Source organism: Notechis scutatus, chromosome 1 (genome assembly GCF_049901735.1).
Source record: "Notechis scutatus isolate UNSWTSFEM ecotype Mainland chromosome 1, rNotScu1.2, whole genome shotgun sequence".
In the NCBI taxonomy this organism is placed as follows: domain Eukaryota; kingdom Metazoa; phylum Chordata; class Lepidosauria; order Squamata; family Elapidae; genus Notechis; species Notechis scutatus.
This window is the reverse complement of record NC_142009.1, coordinates 95,594,444-95,614,929: the sequence shown is the minus strand read 5'-3', so window position 1 is coordinate 95,614,929 and position 20,486 is coordinate 95,594,444. Positions and strand designations below refer to the sequence as shown.

The 20,486-nt window shown below is 36.4% G+C and overlaps 1 protein-coding gene across 9 annotated transcripts in view; it reads left to right on the top strand.

The window, feature by feature from the left end:
- LAMA2 (laminin subunit alpha 2) overlaps nt 1–20,486 on the top strand; it is a 423,950-nt gene that overhangs the window by 215,752 nt on the left and 187,712 nt on the right. For 5 of the 9 annotated variants that reach the window (XM_087972036.1, XM_087972028.1, XM_087972023.1 and 2 more), the window contains exons 15-17: nt 4,181–4,292; nt 15,404–15,457; nt 16,518–16,631. In XM_087972036.1, coding sequence (XP_087828162.1) covers nt 4,181–4,292; nt 15,404–15,457; nt 16,518–16,631 — 280 coding nt within the window. The remainder of the gene's footprint in view (nt 1–4,180; nt 4,293–15,403; nt 15,458–16,517; nt 16,632–20,486) is intronic. The other 4 variants (XM_087972045.1, XM_087972041.1, XM_087972015.1 and 1 more) reach the window with 1 other exon arrangement.

The window sequence follows — 20,486 nt, the reverse complement described above, 5'->3', positions numbered from 1 at the left end:
GAACCCCCTTTTCCCAAGGCGGAGGAGCGGCGGTCAGCAATGGCCGCCACAAAGAAATCTGCAGCCGGACAAGCAGGTGTAGGAGGGAGAAAGTTGGAAGAATTACGAAAGTTGCTTTCAACCGGGACAAGGCAAGAGAAAGTGCCCTGGAGGCTTGAAGGCTGCTAAGGATACATTGTTTCCAGTGAGAGTTACAAGCTGCGAATATTCTAAAGGAAAGTTTTTTTTCCGTTTCACTCTCCTTCCTAACGTGACAGCGGATGGAAAAAATATTTTTGGCTGTGAGTGGGAAGGGAGAGGAAAAAAAATTGGCGCAAAATTTGAAAATAAGGAGAAGATTGCCTAGAATTCTAAAGAGTTACTAAACATCAATAAGACTTCTAAAAGATATATAAGGGAACTTTAAAGGGAACTTTGTGACCAAACTTCAACCCCAGAAAGAGAAAGTGAAGAAGGAGAAAGTATCTAAAAGGAACAGCTTGTTTGGATTGTGTGGTGATTTTGGAACTTCTGAGAATTATTTCTGACTAAAAAGCACTTGGGTGGTTGTTTGGAAAAACTTTTTCTCTACATAATGGCATCACTTGTGGATGGACTGAAACTTGTATATCAAAAATATGAAAAAGAAAAGCAAGAAGGGAAAGATGTCCTTGGCACTCTTTTTCAATTTTTAGAAATGGCGGTTTGTACTTATGTAAAGCTGAATGAGCAACAGGATGATGGGGACAAAGAAGAAGCCATCTTTGATGAACAAATAACTTTGGTGGGAGAAGGAAAAAAAGAAAGAGAAAAAGGAAAAGAAGACTTTAAGACCTGGAAAAACAACCCAAAAAGAGAAGAATAAGGTGAAAAGGGGATATTATGTTAGGAAACAACAGAAAGGGGGAAAGCAGAATAAAAGGGAGATGGAGAGACAAGGGGGTAAAGAGGACAAGGAGAAGAAGAAGCAAGGGAGAAAGGAAGGGATGAGAAGCCTTAATGGTGGGGAGCAAGATGTAAAGAAGCAAAAGTTTTTTTAGAGATAATGGATAAATTTTTATTGAAAAAGGGATTCTAGAAAGATACATAAGATTGCATTTCTATATTTGTATTTAGAAATAACTATAGAAAATTGGAAATAATATGTAATTTAAAATGTGATAAAATATTTAGTATAATCTAGTGAAATTTTTGTTAAGAGGGGAGTACTGTAATGAAACAATGATTTAAGATATGTGATGTGGGGGGGGGGGAAACAATTTTAGAAAGCATAAGTGTTCCCACAAAGGCATGATATTTAATTGAAATGGGTAAAATGTTTAAGATATAAATGATTGTTAATATTAAGGATTAGACTATGTTATCCTAGTGAGACTTTTTGAGAAATGAGAGATTTGAAGTAGAAGAAGGGGGAACATCGTAATGAAATAATGATCTATAATATGTGATGTGGGGAGGGAATAACTATGGAAAATAGGTGCTCCCATAAAAGTATGTGATTTAACTGAAAAGTAATGTGCTAAATATTTAAGATATGAATATCAATATCAATGAATAGATTTGTACTGGTTTTGATAATACTGTATAATTTTAGAATGTACCAGACAGAATCCCAATGTAAGTTATGTGTTCTATATTAAGTATTATAAATATAGGGGAAAGATATAAAGGCATCATACTCCAATTAGTGTACAGGAGAAGTTTTTTTTAAAAAAGAAGATAAATGGATAGCTGGAAATAGAACAGACAAAGAATAATAAATATTATGATTCGAATTGAGAGGAGATAAATAAAATAAAATTGAGAAAATTTAAAAGAGAGGAGAAGTTATATAGAAAATTGAAAATGCTAATAAGATATGGAATGGTATGTAAAATGAATATGAATTTGAAGAGTTTTAACCCAGGACTAAGGAACTTTCAGAAAAGAGATTTTTTATGCTTTTATGTTTTGTGTTTTTGTGTATTTATGTTTTGTATGTCTTTAAAAATTAATAAAATTTGTTCAAAAAAAACCAAAAACCTCTAATCATCAAATTCCAAAGTTAAAATTTTATTTCTTTCAGTTTCAAGGAAAAGTTCAAAAGTGTTTTCCAAGTAGAAAGAAAGCCAAATAAACTTCTTACTTTTAATCAAAGCAGTCAATTTCTTCCTTTTTGCTCTCTCCATTAACTGCACCATCTATTCTTCCATTGTGGGATTTTATGAATTCTTCCATCTCTGTGATATAAAAGTCTTGCTGCTGTTATCATGTATAAAAGTAAAGTCCTGTATTTTTTTCCTAATCTATTTGTCCATCAAATCTAGAAGAAAAACCTCTGGTTTCGATTGTACATTTATTTTAAGATTTCCCTGAAATTTTAAAGTACAAATCTGGTCCCAATATTTCTTAGCTTTCTTAGATATCCACCTAAATTCGTTTAATGTAAATATCCCTAGAAATTTTGTTTAGTTCTTTCTTATTAAATCGTACCTGAGCCTAATTCACCTCCAAATAAACATATCTAGGATTGCTTCCTTAACGCTTAACTTCTTCTGGTTAAAGATTACTGATTTGAATGTGATGAAGAATGCTCAGATTTTCATTAGATTGTGATTAATATTTCTAATTCAATGAAGTACAAACAGGATTATTGCAAGGCACAGATCTGGGGAAAGCTATCTCACTCATTCTTAAGAGGTCCTTAAAGGGGGCGTGCATAAGCGCACCACCGTGCCTACCGTCCCTGTCTTACTGTCCCCCTTTATCTGTATTTACTTCCTTTGTTCTTGGCGTAACCAGAACTCTTCCAAGAGCTGGTCAGCTGGTCAAATTGAGAAATTGGGGGAGATTTTTATTTTTTAGACTTTATGGCAGAGTGGCTAGATAGAAGTCTCTCCTCAGTGCAAAACACATGAAAGTCCACTTAGAGCTTGTTACTCACAGTCTGAGAGTCCTTCCGGTGGTGTTTTTTTTTTTTTTTTTGCAAACTCTAAACGGACAACTTTTTTGTGCATTCTGGAGTTGCATAAGCTTATTTATTGAACAAATTTATTTAGCTGATCAATTCACATACAATAACTCTGGGGGCATAACAGCATTAAAATCCACAGTAAAAAAATCCACATTTTTTTAATCCCCATCCCACTTGTAGCCTAAGTTCACCTAGTGATTGATTGGTTGGTAGGTTGGTTGATGATTGATTGATTGATTGATTATGCACTATGAAGTCATTGTTGATTCTTAGGAACCACATAGATTTTCTCTAGTCTACAGTCTAGCTTCTTCATGTGTTCATGGTACAGCATACAGTGCTTATCAAATCTTTATTGCTGTATTGGGAAAAGACTATGAAAGATGTCTTGTATAATAGAAAGAAAAGCTTTTTTATCTCTCTCCTTATATTGATTAGTCTATAGAATCTTAGTAAAGAAAAGCAGTTCACTTTAGAATAAGTATTTTTTCTATAACATCATTTTCCAAAGTAAAACATATTTTGAAGTAATGTCAAATCTATAAATCTAATTTAAGATTTTATTACTTTTCAGTAGGATAAGAAGATGTGTTTGACAGTTTCTCAGTCAGCCTAATTCTTGGTCTGCCTGCAGCATAAATAAACATGCAATTTATAAACTAAGCAGTCTTCCTATGGCTAATAACATTTGTGCGACAATGTTCTAACGTTGATTTGCTATGCTATACAGGTAGTCCCCAACTTACCACCAAAACAGAGCCCAACTTTTCTTGCCACATTTCTTAAGTGAATCACATTGCTAAATTAGTAGCATGATTGTTAAGTGAATCAGATTTCCCTCACTGACTTTGTCATAAGGTCACAAAAGGAGATCACATGACCCCAGGACACTGCAATGGTCATAAATGTGAGTCAATTGTCAATCATCCAAATGTAAATCACGTAACCAAGGGGAAGCTGCAATGATTGTAAGTGTGAAAAATGGTCATTAGTCACTTTTTTCAGTGCCATTGTAGCTTCAAACGGTCACTAAGCAAACTGTTATAAGTCAAGGACTACCTGTAGTCTACACATGACTTCTACCAAGTCAAAAGAGACAGTCAATTTTTGGAAAACCCATCTTACTTTTAATTAAAACACATGATCTGTCTTCCCCACTCGCAGCCAGTCTAGCATAGCAAATATTATAAATACAATGTTATCTTTCTAGATCATTAGCATTTCCTCTACTTTATCCTTATATATTAGATTGAGTGGTGTCGGCCTGGAATCTGCTAATGACTTATTGACTGGACAAAAAGATGCATCTGCTGTTGAAATTTGCCAGTGTTCTTCAGGATATTTGGGCTCCTCCTGTGAAGTAAGTATCTTAATACAAAGCAGCTGAAGGATTTCTCTGTCAGTAAATATGGGGGTTGATTGAAAAAGAAATCTCTTTTAAGCAGACCAGAAATATGATTATATTAATATTTGTGTGCTAGGATCTGAATATCAGAATAAGCTATGGGTGATAGCAATAGAAACAAGCATAACCTCTCTGATTTTAGGTGAATGCCAAGCAAGCACCACCGTTGATACCAAAGCTTAGGAGACACTGACTGATTTTAGGTGCCAAAGCTTAGGGGGCACTGACTTTAGGTGAATGCCAAGCTGGCACCACCCTAGGGCGCCAAAGGTTAGGGAGCATTAATGCCCCCCCCCTTCTTAATCATTCTAAAAATGCAAATCATTTTGACATGGTCATCAGCTCATTATGTTTAGAAGTACCATATACTCTTAAACTGGCATTGTTTTCCATGAGTCATCATAATGTACCTTTTCTTTCCTCCACATAACTGTAATGAAGAGGTTTGGAAAGTGTTCCTTTTGGTTTTAATTAACTTTGATTTACCACAGCATTCAAATCTAGTTGGATGTGCTTAATTATAGATTGCATATCACAAATTGTATTCACTCTTTGGAATATTTTATTTAACACTGTATTTCTAAAACTCAGAATTGCCTAAATATATATACCGGATACAATTGGATATTTTTAGTTCAGTTTTAAAAAAAACTGAAATCTTTCTTTAGTCTCTTATAATTGTAAATAACTTCACAAATAAGCCTATTTATGTGTTAGATGTTGACTCAAATATATCTTGAGCTCATATTTTCATTCACAGAGTAGCAATCTTATGCCTGAAACCCCCCCAATGGGTGACTTCTGAACTGATGCGTGTGGAATTGTGTGATATTTTATATAATGTTCATAACATGCAGCCATGAAACAGTCCTTTGGGCTTAATCACTTTATTTGTCATTATATTTAAAAACTTCGAATACTCAAAATCAAAATATGTGATATGTTTTAGTATTTCAAAGCAAAGTAACACATTCGTGCTTGAGATGAAACATAGTGCTTTTCATACAGATGGTTTGATTGCTTCCTCCCCCTCCCCCTCACACACACACACACACACACACACACACACATACACTTTCCCCCTGAGATGATAGATTCATCAGTTTAGATGCAGTCTTGTTCAAGGTTATATATGTAAAATCTGAATATTTTCAACCAAATATTATCTATTCTAGTCTATATTTGGAATGAGTGCATGTATGTTTAACTAACATGTCAAGGCATTGCTGATGGAACTTTTAAATGCAAAATTTTGGAAAACTAGGCCTCTAAGGGAGCATTTTATAGCACAAAAATGTTCTGCTTCACAATACTATAAACAATGTGCCATTTATACAAGCACTCTAGGCATTTACTTGTCAGCTCTCTTCTTTTAAAGCACCATGATGTTATATATGTTATTTAGGTCATAGAGCCTTGATTCTGATAGCTGATATATTCACTTCTTTCTCTTATTATAAATACTAATGTTTAAAAAAATCACCAAAGGCAACCTATAAAAGGCTGATAATAGATTTTGAAGGGTTTTGTTCAAAAAACTTGTTTGATCAGAAATATCAGTTGAGCAAATGCAGCTAATGAAGGTGATGGTTGGTTATTTATTTATTTACTTTTTCTGCATAGGATTTTCATACAAAATTGAGTTACAGCATTAAAAAAAAAAGCAGGCATCAGAATATAAAAACATGAAATATTGCAACATAAAATAATGTTTGTCTTGTATCATCAGTTTGAAAAACCCAAAACGACTATTGGCTGTCTCCAAAGCAAATTTTAAATTATGATTTAAGGGACAAAATACGAAATACTTTCCCCAAGAACATTGCACCATTAAATCCAGTTCTTACTCATGATTTCTTTTGCCCTTGATTAAACAACCCTGTTAACAAGGATACCATAAAATATATCTACAGTATCTTGAAACTAAATATTTCCCAAGGGATAAAAGAAGAAAAACCAGTTTTACAGGGCAATAAACAGATGAGGAAAGGGCACCCACCATTTCTTCTCTGGGATTGGACCTCTGAATATATGTGGGTAGTCCTCAACCTATTACCATAATTGGGACTGGAATTTCTGTCACTAAGCAAGGTGGTTGTGAGATAAGTCATACTGGATTTTATGACCTTTTTTTGCCATGGTTGCTAAGAGATTCGACACAGTTTTTAATGAATAATCTGATCACTAAATGAATCCAGCTTCACCCATTGATTTTAATTGTTGGGAAAGCTGTAATGGCAATCATGTAACCGGAGAATGTCATAACCGGTTGCCAAGTACCTGTGATGCTGAAATGGTCATAAGTACAAGGACTAGTCATAAGTCACTTTTTTCAGTGCTGTTGTAACTTCAAACAGTTGCTAAATGATGGCTATAAGCTGAGGACTACCTATATACAGGTTCTTCCTTGCGGCCCAGTTTCTTGCATATCAAGTCTTTCAAGACACATCCCATTTGAATTGACTATTATAAAACTCTAAGAGAAAGACAGCTTGCCAAGGCATTATTACTATTACTAAGTACATTACCACCTATTAGTCTTCAAATTTACAGAACTGACTCAAGCAGATATTTGATTGCCAAGAATGGTCCAGGAGCTGCCCTCCTCCCTTAAATCAAATATATAAGAACCCATGTTATTATATTGACTTGGCAAAAATTGTTATAAGCAGTTCAACACACAGCTAATGAAATACCCATTTGTTGCATTTTATGACATAAAAGTAATTGCTTGAACCAGGTACCTTACTCAGCTTAACAGAGATGGTCTTGACCTTCAGTAATATATGTGACATGTAATATATGTTACTCTTGCCATCCATGTTTGCCTGAGACCTATGGAAATTAGAAGTAAGTAATGGATGCTACGTGGTTGCTTTTCATTCTAACTTAAGATTCTTCCATTCCCCAGATTTTCTTAAGAATGGCTGTTAAATCACTTTTCAACACAAGTAGTATGGCTTGTGAGTTGCTTTTGAAATAGGTTTTTCAGTCTGCAAGTCCTTTTTCTTTTATGTATAAGCCCATAAGATTTGGAGTAAAGTTTAATTCACAGAGGGCCCACTGTTAGGAATGTAAGTCACCTAACAGCTATTTGGGTTGGACAATATGTAAACCAGGATAGACATTTTAATACTGTATCTTTAAAAAAATGCAAAACTGTAGTTGGGTGTGTTTTCCCAAACGGCCATAAGATGGAGCCAGAAACCTGGGTTGTGTTAGGTATAACATTGATACCAAATATGGTTTGGGTGAATAAATATATAAAACTTAGATGTTATGGTTTAAGTGCTTATCACTTTAAGCACAATGCTGCAGGCAATTAGCCGATTAAGGGTGCGGTTAGAAGTTACAATATAAGGAAGCATTAGAAGCTGGAAAGCTTACTGCGACTAACTGTGTCTTACTGCGACTAACTGTGTCTGCGACTGCCTCTGTGTTACTGTGACTGTGCCTGTGACTGAGATGTTCCTGTCAGCTACTGTTTGATGTTTTACTGCGGAATTCAACTGTTCTACTGTTTGAGCGTCTTGCTGAATATCCAGCGTTTGTTCCTCTGGAGAGAGGCACCGGAGGAGGAGAAGATATCTTTATCGGCTGATAAAGATATTGCAAGGAACTCTTAACTTGGACTATACTAGTGAGTCTTACTGGATGGAAATACTGTGAATGACTTAATGGACTGAATGACAATGCTTTAAACTCTAAATGGATTAAAAACTATTTAAACTACAAAAGAAGTGTTTGTGTTCAGTGTGTGTATATACTCTGGGGCCCTTCCGCTCTCGTTTTGGCTGCCTGGTTTGACTACTGCTGCAATACTCTGCTAGGGTTAATCCCCAAACACTAACATTGGTTATGGGCCCAGCAGCATAGTCTAACTAACCAGGATATAGCAGAGAGAGTTGGTGTGAGTTGCACATTACTGTAAAAAACAAACTGTTTTAATTAGTTTAAAATAGTCAAAATATCTGAAGAGTAATGGCACAAGTAAATTTGTCACAACTGTCCATGATATCCAGGCTGGACGGAACAAACTATGTTTCATGGTCAATGAAATGTAGTTTACTTCTACGTAAAGAAGGTTTGTGGGACATTATAGCAAACCCACCAGATGTGAGTAGCTGGGATCCTGCTGATGATGATGATAACGAAAAGTTACAAGACTTTAAACTGAAGAATGAGCAGGCTTTATGCATCATAGGACTGACTCTCTGTGATCAGCAGCTTGTCCATATTCGTGGAGAAGAAAATGCTGCAAACTGCTGGGAGAACCTCAGGAAGATTTATGTTCGGGACAGTGTAGGAGCACATATAAATCTTACACGGAAGCTTTTCGAACGCATCTTCAGAGGAATGGAGATATGTTAGTTCATTTAAACTGTATGAAGAGCATTTTTCAAGAATTGCAAGAAAAAGAGCTTATATTTAATGAACTGCAACAAGTCTACATAATATTATCTTCATTAGATCAAAGCTATGATGACTATGTGACTTCGTTGGAAGTATTGCCTAAGGATAGCCTCTCATTAACCGAGATTACAGGCAGGCTACTAGAAGAAGCCAGAAGAAGGCGTGAGCGTGACGAGCTGAGAGAAGATAAGAAAGAAGAGAAATTATCTTCAAAGCTTGAAAGAAACCAGCAAAGCAAATTACAGCACCGGAAGAAGAGAATTTATCTTCGACGGCATACACAATTAAAAGTGTTTTAATTGTGGAGGCAGAGGACATTTGGCAAGATTCTGCAAAAAGAAAAAAGCCAGAATATAAAAAAGCCAAAGAAAGCATTTGAACTAGCCACGTTTAGCAACTCTGATGTGAAGAATGATATATGGGTGGTTGACAGTGGCGCATCCCACTGCATCACAAGAGATAAGACAAAATTTATAAAAATGTCTACAAGCTCTCAACATATATCTCTTGCTAACGGCTGGAATCTTAAGCGAAAGGTGAAGGTCTTGCATATTGTCCGTGCATAAACCAGGATATAAAAATGTTGTATGTACCGCAACTAAAGTTTAATTTGCTTTCAGTAAGGGTATTAGATAAATTAGGTTATGTAATTACTTTTAAGGATAATAATTGCATAATTGAAAAAGATAACAAAAGGGTAACTGCAGCTTTAAATGGAACATTATATGTCTTAGATAATAGTAAGAAAGGGGAGGCACAAACTGTATTTAATAATATAAAGCCTCATAATGAATGTATCCATTTATTGCATAGGCGTTTGGGGCATGTAAATTTTAAAATGCTAAAGCGTACAGTTGAGTTATCTGAAGGAATAAGGTTAAAACCTTGTGATAAATATTTGCGTTGTAATGTTTGCTGTGAAGATAAGAGCAAAGTATTGCCTGCAAATAGGCTAAATGGTTTCAAAACAAAAGAACCTTTAGAAGTGGTATTTGCAGACATCATAGGTCCAAAGAAACCCAGTATGGGGGTGCTAGATATATACTGAGCATTATGGACCATTATTCTAGATATGGGTTTTGCTATTTAATGAAAAGCAAAACTGAAACATATCAACATTTTTTCAATTGGCTTAGGTTTGCTGAAAGAAAGTCTAAGCGACAACTGATAACCCTGGTGACAGATAATGGTACGGAATTTATTAATAACAAATTCCAGAACAGACTTAAGATAGCTGGAATAGAGCATAAGAAGTCTGCTCCATACAGGCCAGAACATAACGCTTTTATTGAAAGAAGAGGCCAAACACTACAGGCAATGGTTAGAACAATGTTAAATGATTCTGGGTTACCTGATTCTTTGTGGGGGAGGCTACAATGTGTGCTAATAACATATTGAACAACGTTGTTAATACAACAACAGGTGAAATACCATTCACCAGGTGGCATGGCAGGAAACCTGACCTAAGTTACCTGCACACATTTGGTGCACCAGCATGGGTGCATATTCCTGCACAACTCAGAAAAAAGGGCAACATAGAGCTAAAAGATTTTTCTTCGTTGGTTATCAGGCAAACCATAGGGCATATAGATTTTGGGAGAAAGGCACATCTAAAGTGTTATGTAGTGCTAGTGCCCAATTTCTAGAACATGAAGGATGGGAGAAATTAGAACAGGATGCCAATAAAGATGTAATTATTGAATCCTATAGAAATCCCATTAGTTATCCCTGTAACTTTAAAAATAAAGTAAAGAGACAAATACAGGATGAAATAGTGCCCATAAAGGAAGAAACAGATTCAATAGCTGAACAGGATGAGAAAGATGAACAGGTAGTAGTTCAACAAAGTCCTCCTGTAAGCCCTGTAATTCCCAGAAGAACTACACGTGTATCTAGACCGCCTGATAGGTACCAGGCTAACACAGTGTGCCAGATTAATCAAGTTCCTAATTCTGTAGAAGAAATTAAAAAGTATCCTACTAAGGAAAAAGAAAGATGGTATGCAGCAATGAATAAGGAACTGAATTCATTAAGAGATATGAAAGTGTATGAAAATGCCAAATTACCTGTAGGTAAGAAATCCATTGGCTGCAAATGGATATTTAAGGTAAAAACAGATAAAAATGGTAATTTAATCCATAAGGCAAGGTTAGTAGCCCAAGGTTTTAGGCAGAATGCCAATGACTACGATGAGGTGTTTGCACCTAGTCTTAAGGCAGCAACCTTGAGGGCAGCTTTAGTGTGGGCAGCTAGTAAAAACTATATAGTTAACCATCTAGATGTGGAAACTGCTTACTTGCACGCCCCATTAAAACATACTATTTATATGAAAAAACCTGTTGGTATTAAAAGTGAAAATAAGGATAATAATGATTGTTGGTTGTTAAAGAAAAGCCTCTATGGTCTAAAACAATCAGGCTATGAATGGAACCAGTATATTGTAAAGGAACTAGACAATATAGGATTTAAAGCTGGTTTAGCCGATCCATGTCTGTTTAAGAGAGAGACAAATGGGAAAGTATCATTATTATTACTGTTCACAGATGATATTGCTTTGATAACTGAAACTAATGATGAAGCAAATAAAATAATAGCATCATTAGGAAAGAGAATAAAGATCAAGCAATTAGGGGAGATAAAAGTATCTCGGTTTGAATATAAAGAAAACACGGAAAGGTTTTAAGATATCTCAGGAAGATAAGATAAGCAAATTGCTAAAAGATTACAAGATGGAGCTTTGTAAGCCAGCTAAGACTCCAATGAGTCAGGAGTTTAGCAACACTGATGAACAAAGCCCGGAGTTTGATAAGGTGATTTATCAATCTTTAATTGGTAGTTTGAGTTATATTAGTAATTGGTCTAGACCAGATATATCGTACTGCGTGAATCAGTTGCACCATGTGAAAGACACTGGATTGCAGCTAAGAGGATATTAAGATATCTTAAAAAGACAATGAATTATTCATTGTATTTAGAACCAAAGGGTGGTTTAATTCTGAGTGCTTATGCAGATGCTAGCTTTGCATCAGAAAGAGACACTAGAAAGTCGACTTCAGGAACAGCCATAATGCTGGGTAAGACATTAATAGGCTGGAAGTCAATAAGACAACAGCATATAAGTTTGTCTACTATGGAGGCAGAATTCTCCTGTTTATCACTGTTATGTACAGAATTAATAATGTATAAACAAATGTTAATTGATATAGGTATAACTGTAGATTATCCTATAATTATACATGAAGATAATCAGGCAGCAATTCAAATGGCCACAAATATTGGAGTAAAAACAAGGAGCAAGCATACAGATCTAAGATACCTAAACGTGAGACAATCTGTAAGAAGTAAGATGATTCAGCTAGAGTACTGTATGTCGGAGGACAATTTAGCTGATAATTTTACTAAAGCCCAAGGTGCCAGTAAGCACCAGGAGAGTTGTGAAAACTATGGGGTTAGATTGTAAGGTATCATATATTTATTTCACCCAAAAGGGAGTATGTTAGGTATAACATTGATACCAAATATGGTTTGGGTGAATAAATATATAAAACTTAGATGTTATGGTTTAAGTGCTTATCACTTTAAGCACAATGCTGCAGGCAATTAGCCGATTAAGGGTGCGGTTAGAAGTTACAATATAAGGAAGCATTAGAAGCTGGAAAGCTTACTGCGACTAACTGTGTCTTACTGCGACTAACTGTGTCTGCGACTGCCTCTGTGTTACTGTGACTGTGCCTGTGACTGAGATGTTCCTGTCAGCTACTGTTTGATGTTTTACTGCGGAATTCAACTGTTCTACTGTTTGAGCGTCTTGCTGAATATCCAGCGTTTGTTCCTCTGGAGAGAGGCACCGGAGGAGGAGAAGATATCTTTATCGGCTGATAAAGATATTGTAAGGACTCTTAACTTGGACTATACTAGTGAGTCTTACTGGATGGAAATACTGTGAATGACTTAATGGACTGAATGACAATGCTTTAAACTCTAAATGGATTAAAAACTATTTAAACTACAAAGAAGTGTTTGTGTTCAGTGTGTGTATACTCTGGGGCCCTTCCGCTCTCGTTTTGGCTGCCTGGTTTGACTACTGCTGCAATACTCTGCTAGGGGTTAATCCCCAAACACTAACAGGTTGTCTTAGTCTTAGTCTCAGAAGTCTCTGTTTTCCTTCTGTTGGAGAGTATTGCCGTTCCTCCATTTTTCCTAATTGACTGCTATTCCTGGATTTGATGTAAGTCTGATACTGAACTGTTTTTGATACTGGGCTTTGTTATTGGATTATCCCTGGACTAAAAACTGACTGATTTTACCTGTGAATGACTTTGGACTGCTTGTTTTGAACTTTGCTTAACGTTTCTGAAAGTAAAAACCTACATTTACTGTACAGTGTATCTGTGTGCTGTGTGTGTACTATTCAAACACTTCTCTCAATACGTCTCCCTGTATGCGCTCATTCTCCTAATGGGGAATTACCTCAACACCCACCATTAGAGACTTTTCTCATAGGAATTCCTATGTTGGAATAGATATTTATAGAAAGGAAAGCAATATCAAGTTATAATTTATAAAGTACTTTTATTCCTTTTCTTTCTTTGCTGGTATGGCAGTTCCTCAAATATTTATCTGAATAAAAGCAAACCAATCAGATTGTTTCTCCTTTCTGTTGAGAGAAATATTTATACAATTTCAACTGAAACTATTTCAAGCATTCTTGCAAATTTCAGCTATAAAACAGAAAAGCCCATGATTTTTTTTTTTTCCTGGATGGCATTATTATTATATTTTCCTCATGGGTAAGTGTTATTTTCTGTTAAACTGTTCATTGCAAAAGTTCAGCTGATGAGATGAAGAATTTAAAAGAGAAATTAAAAGATTATAAGAAAAGTTCTGACATCATTCTGCCACACTGTGTGAACAATTTCCTGAATTATCTCCTTATCTACACATGGAAAGATGCAAAAACAGCAAGATCCCAGCTACAAGCAGTTGTGTATGCATCTTCAAACCTATAAAATAGAGTCAAAATATGATAGCAAGAATTGCTGTCTGGCATCTTATTCTGAAGTGTAAGCAAAAGTCAGGTGTTTTTTTTTTTTGATAACTCATACTTGAAATATGCCTGAGAAATGCCCATGCAGTAGATAGAATATATGGTATTGAATCACCATTGATGGGGGAAGGGAATCCTTCTTTTAGATGCAGTATCACACATACACTAGAACAGTGTTTCTTAAGCTCAGCACTTTTAAGATGCACAGACTTCAAATCCCAGAATTCCCCAACCAGGAAGCTGCTTGCTGGTGAATTCTGGAATTGAAGTACACACATCTTAATGTTGTTAATGTTCAGAAGCAATGCACTGGAGTGCTGTGCAGTCAATCTGACCTCCTCATATAAGAGTGTGGACTAAGAGTGTGGAAGAAAGAAATACAGTATATTTGATTCCATCCTGCCTGTTCAGCACTAGATTTTCTTGTGTTGAGTAGGAAGTTCTAAACTGATTTCTACTTATGTTCCAATGAACATAACTTCAGAACTTTTACCTCTTGGCCATATACAAGTAGTCCTTGACTTGTGACCCACAACCTAGGCCAAAATTTCTGTGGCTAAGCGAGACAATCATTAAATGAGTTTTGCCCCGTTTTACAACCTTTCTTGTCACAGCTGTTAAACACATCACTGCAGTGGTTAAGTCAGTGACACGGTTCTTAAGTGAACCTGGCTTCCCCATTGACTTTGCCTGTTAGAAGGTCCCAAAAGGGGATCACATGACTCTGGGACACTGCAACTGTCATAAATATGAGTCAGTTTCCAGGCATCTGAATTTTGATCACATGACCATAGGGAACAGTCATAAGTATGAAAAATGGTCATAAGTCTCTTTTTTCAGTGCTGTTGTAACTTTGAACAGCCATTAAACAAACTGTTGTAAGTCAATGACTACCTATAGGATGAAGCAATGTAGTTTGAGAGTCATGAAAATTCACTGCTTTCCTAACTTTTAGCTCTCTTGAAAGGACATCAAATGCCTGTATAGGGTGCTGATATTTTGTGTATCAAGTACCAAGTACCCCTACACACAATAAAACAGTTTAACCATGGTTTATTGAATTGTCAACACAATTGACTGGGTTTTCAAAATACCACTAAGTCTTAAACCACATTTTATAAATGATATGGTTTTGCTCAACCTAATCAACCATAACCAAATCATATTATGCTTGAATGAAATGCAATTACAAAACTGCATTTCTCACAATCCTATCCCAATTTCTTGGACAAATATTAACATTCTAATTACAGTGGTATGGCTGACTACATAGAACATATTTACCAATCTTTACATGTGTATTATCATTCTCCAAGGCACATATCTGTACGGAATTTTTCCATGAAAATTCTCATTCTACTAGGTCTACAAGTGAGGGGAATCAGAGCTATGCTTTCTTTTTGCCTGTTAATTTGTCTTCTTTTTCTTTAACCTTTAATCCAAAATAATTGCACTGATGTTTTAGCTATGGAATATCTTTTCTCTTGCCTTTTACCTCTTTTTTCCCCTAATAATTTGCCTTCGAACTCTGCTCAGTCTGCATATTGGAATGTCAAGCTATCTTATTTCCACTCTTTACTTCTCTGTTTTTATTTTGCCTTTTCAGCAGAAAGATCAAGCTAAGACTTCTTTTAATCTTACTTCAATCTTTTCAGTTCAGGTCAGTATCCAAACAATCATGCTAGTGAGACAAGCTTCTTTGTTTGATTTTAACAACGACAGCCTTTATTCCAGATCAAAACAATTCTCAGTTGTATAAAACACCTGAACAAAGTTTGGGCTAATTTCTTGGGAAAAATAACAGGTGGAGTGTCAGTCATTTTTACCTGGCATTTAAGCTGATACATCAGTGGAACCATTGAATGCCTGGCAACAGCATCCACCGAGCAACACACATGCCAGAAGGATATGTAGACTAATATATTGGTCTAGGTTTTCAGGACACTTGGTTCCAAAGTCAGGAGTCTGGTTAGTATGTGGTCTGCAAAGCTGACTACTTTGCCTCTGAAAAAAACAGCCACAGTTGCCAGCAAAATCAAGAAATCTGTCCTCCAGGCCAAGGTCACTAAACCCTAAAGTCCAACACTGCCTAATATGTAGACTGCTTACCTTTGTTTGAGAAATCAATACTGCTCAAAAGAACAAATTTGGGGATACAGCAAAATGGGTTGCAAACAGTATTTCTGGCCATGGAAACAGATGGAATGAGAAAATCAAAATAAGTACTTAAAAAGAAAGCAAATGAAGAGTGCAAAGCAGAGCAAGGTGATGAGATTGCAAAACATGCTCAGGCATAAAACTTAATAGATTTGGAAGAAAGACAAGGGGAAGAAAACCTTGGTCAGCAGAAATGGAATGCCACCTATCCGATATCATTATCTGTATACTAAGGTGATACATTATCTTTTCAAGCCCCAAAGGTTCTTTTTTAAGAGGCAACTGGACATTCTGGTTTTTCTTTGAAGACATTTAGCTTCGCATCCAAGAAGCTTTTTCAGAGCTGAAAGAAGCTTCTTGGAGGAGAAGTTAAATGTCTTCAAAGAAAAACCAGAATGTCCAGCTGCCTCTTGAAAAAAGCACCTTTGGGACAACCATGAGCTGGATGACTGAGGATCTCCATAGATATCTTACCAAGCAGCTTCTGTTTGCATGTTAGTGGCATTTTACATTTTTTAAACATTCTTCATTGCATTTTATTTATGTTTCTTTTTTCTTTCTAGTCATGCTGGCCGGGGCACAGGCGAGTTAACGGCACTATCGTTGGTGGAATCTGTAAGCCATGCACTTGTTTTGGTCACGCAGAGTCCTGTGATGATATCACCGGAGAGTGCCTGGTAAGTGCTGATTGACAGCTCAGGATAATGTTGCAATTGAATTAACTACCCGAGAGATACTAACTTTTTTTTTAAAAAAGTAAAGGTTTCCCCTGTTCAGTCATGTCCAACTCTAGGGGGCAGTGCTCATCTCTCTTTCCTAGCTAAGGGAGCCAGCGTTGTCTGAAGATGCTTCCATGGTCATGTGACCTGCATCACTATATGCCGAGGCGCATGGAACACTTGTTACTTTCACACTGAAGTAGTACCGATTTATCTACTTGCATTTGCATGCTTTCAAACTGTTAGGTTGTCAAGAACTGGAGCAAGAAGAGGAGCTCACCCCATTTACTTGGGTCTCGAATTGACAACCTTCTGGTGGCAGTCCAGGATCTTAACTACTAGGATACCACACCCCTGTTACAGATGCTGACTAATTAAACAAAAAAAAAGCTGTGATTTGATAGGAAGGATCTTTATAATGGACTGCTTCTGAAGTTAAAAAAATCTCTTCGGTAGTATGATAAAATAACTAATGAGCATAAAGGTGAGCAAGAAAACTTTTGATATTTATCTAACATAAATAGCCTTTATCCAAAATAGCAAAGAAAATGCTTAGAAAACCTTCTGGTGTACAGTACAGTGTTCTAATTTCTGTTGTGTGATTTACTTAACATATAGAATAGTCTAGAAAATTATTAGTAACTGCTATAGTAAATACATCATGCAAGTATAATTGTAATTCTCAGTAAATACCATAAAAATTCTTACGAAAGAAAATGATTGGAAAGGAAACATAGCTTAGGCTACATGGAAAGGTGCCTTTTCCTGATTGAATGCATAAATCATACAGCTGCGTACTAATTCAGAATTAAATGCATTTATGAGTCAGAATAATAATACTCCGAGTACCAGTGTTTCCAGCCTGCTCACCAGCTTATTTTGACTGTGTAAATTACTCTGAATCGTCTGTTTTGATTAACTCAAGGGCATTTTAGTTTTATATTGTCTGACATGGCATGAAGCTTGAAACAACATTTCTCATTTCATTAGTCTTGCAGAAATTCAATTTGAGCCACTGCCAGTTGAATGGGATATCATATTCCAGATTCCCTCTAGTATTTGAACCAACTCAGCATTGTTCTTCTCAAGGAAAAGTTTCAAGGAAAAAGCTAAATAAAAATGCAGTGGGTTTACAATTCAAGCTGGCATTTGAAATACCATTGTCCTTCCTGTTTTCCGTCTGTATGAAATATCTATGTATTCTGCAGTTTAAACTATTTTAAACTGCTGGATTTTTAAAAATGTACCTTCATGAATGAATGCCTGAAAAAAAATCACACATTAATTTTATATTTAACTAGCTCTATACCCAGACTCCGCTATGAAACTATGTGATCGGGCTTAGTTTTGGGGGAGGAAAATAAGGGGAAAAAATTCTGCCTCTGCCTACCAGCATCCAACCGTATTCATCTGGTTAGCGTCCTGTCAATGTGTGAGAGAGTTGAAGGCTTTTTGGAAACTGAAATAGTATTTGCTGTGTGAGCAAGGAGGAGACCATAAGGAGACTGGGCGTGGCTTAGCTCAACTGTTCTGTACTAAAGCTGCTTGGTGCTGTGAAACTAAAACTGAAACTCCTCTGTTTGTGTTTTGCATTTGGGGCAGATTTCTTTTCAGGTGGGACTAGAACTCCTTAGCATCAGAGCATGTTAATAATAATATAGGAAATACTAATGCTCTGATGATCATTTTGAAAAATCCTTTCTTAGTGAGCACTTAGAAGCCAAGAGGAACATACATGCCAAATTTCAAGTTTGTAGCCTTTTTATGGTTCTGGAGATTTTGTGATGACGCGTGAGTGGTATTTTGCTTTTATATATATAGATATAGACATGTTTACAGGACAAACTATATCTTATGAAAATGGTTTTTAATCTCTTAAATTTCTCTATGCCGCTCATTAGTGTAATGTAACAAATATTAATTTTTCTAAATTGAGGCTTGGCTTTGGACAGAGGTAAAATTTGCAAGGCTAAAGGACCTGGAATCTGCTGTCCCAAATGGAATACAATCCAAAACCTTTTTTCCCCAGTTGCTTGTATGTTGTGTGAGGATAGAAGTGTTTATTTTGCCAGTGTTTAATTTTAGAATTAGTTTTCTGTACTAATGTTGCCAACAGATAAATTTAATCTGGGACGACTAGGTGGGAACTGGGAACATACAGCATCTTTACTGCAGTGGTGGGATTAATTTTTTTTTTAACTACCAGTTTTATGGGCGTGGCTTGGTGGGCATGGTGTGGCTTCATGGGCGTGGCTTGGTCGGCATGGCAGGGGAAGGATACTGAAAAATCTCCATTCCCACCCCACTCCTGGGAGAAGGTTACTGCAAAAATCCCCATTCCTTCCCCACCCCACTAACCTGCTTTCCAGCTCTGTTCTCCTGTGCAGGGCAACAAAAGAAGACCCAGCCTATCAGCTGGGACTTGGGAGGCAGAGAATAGATGGGTGCAGGGGTGTCAGAGGTGGTATTTGCCAGTTCTCCGAACTACTCAAAATTTCTGCTAGAATTAGTCAAAACCTGCTGAATGCCACCTCTGCTTCACTGCCATATCTATCTGCAGTGTCATATTTATTTGCAGTTTTACAATGCTTCTCTGTCCTCTTTTCTGTAGTGTTCAGACACAACCTATATCAGAGAAAAATCACACACTGTCTAAACCTTGAAAAACTATTTCTGTTGGCTGTAAGTTAAGTAGGATTGGTTGGTGCCCAGACAGGCTATTAAATGCTGCAATTCAATTTGGATCATAAGACTTTTGAAGTGAAAAAAGGAAGACTGAGAAAGGTAAAAAGACACACTACATCAAAGGGATTTTCCCCCTAACTAAGTCGTATTGCGCCTTTTGGACTTCTCATTACTATTCATCATGTTTCTCAGTAATACAACAGATAATTTAAGCAGCTAATTTACTGATACCTCTTTTGAATCTCCCTTAGCTTTGAAATATAGTTAAAAAGAAACTGAAATATGTTTCTTTGAGAGTTTGATTCATAATAAGATCTCAGATCAAGACGAAGTCTATGTGAAAAAGCCTACCTCTCATACGCATGTTGGAATAACTTGCAAGGTCTTTGATCCCAACAGACTGTTGCATACTGCAGAACTACACATTCATGGTGTCATTGTAATGTACATGATGGCTTCTTCCATAGCTAGCACAAGCTATAAACTGTTGGATTATATTACACTATAGACACATTCTGCCTTGTGTATTCAAAACCATTCATGGACCTTAGTTCTTGTAAAATCTTTTTGTTTTCATTTTGTGTGTTTGTTTTAATTCATTACTGACTACACTACTTGTATGCTGCTCTTTCCTGAACCACAGAGCAGCTAACAATGTCAATGTAAGACCACCCCAAATATCTAAAAACTCAGAAAAGATGCAAACTAAGAGATAGAAATGCCATGTATCCATCAAACCACCTTCATTTTCGACGCACCCTGTGGTGTAAAATGGAGCAAAATAGAAGATTGTTTTTCTGGAACCTGAGAGGAAGAAGCTGAAGAAATCTCTTCCAGGAAACTGAAAACATCAACTTCTGAGGCCATATGAGGTGGCAATCTCATCAACACAAGATCTTCAGGGAATTGACCCTCTTTGATCTGGTTGGACAGGTAGATGTATACAGGAGAAGGTCTCCCTTTCGATAATCAGAGCAATGTAGGGTCTTAAAGGTATCAACATAGAGCAGTGGCCCCCAATCTTTTGGGTACCAGGACCAGTTCTGTGGAGAGAGGTATTTCCATTGACAGGAAGGACCATGGTTTCATGTGCTGCCTGCATCCCACGGATGGGGCTTCGCTTGTTTG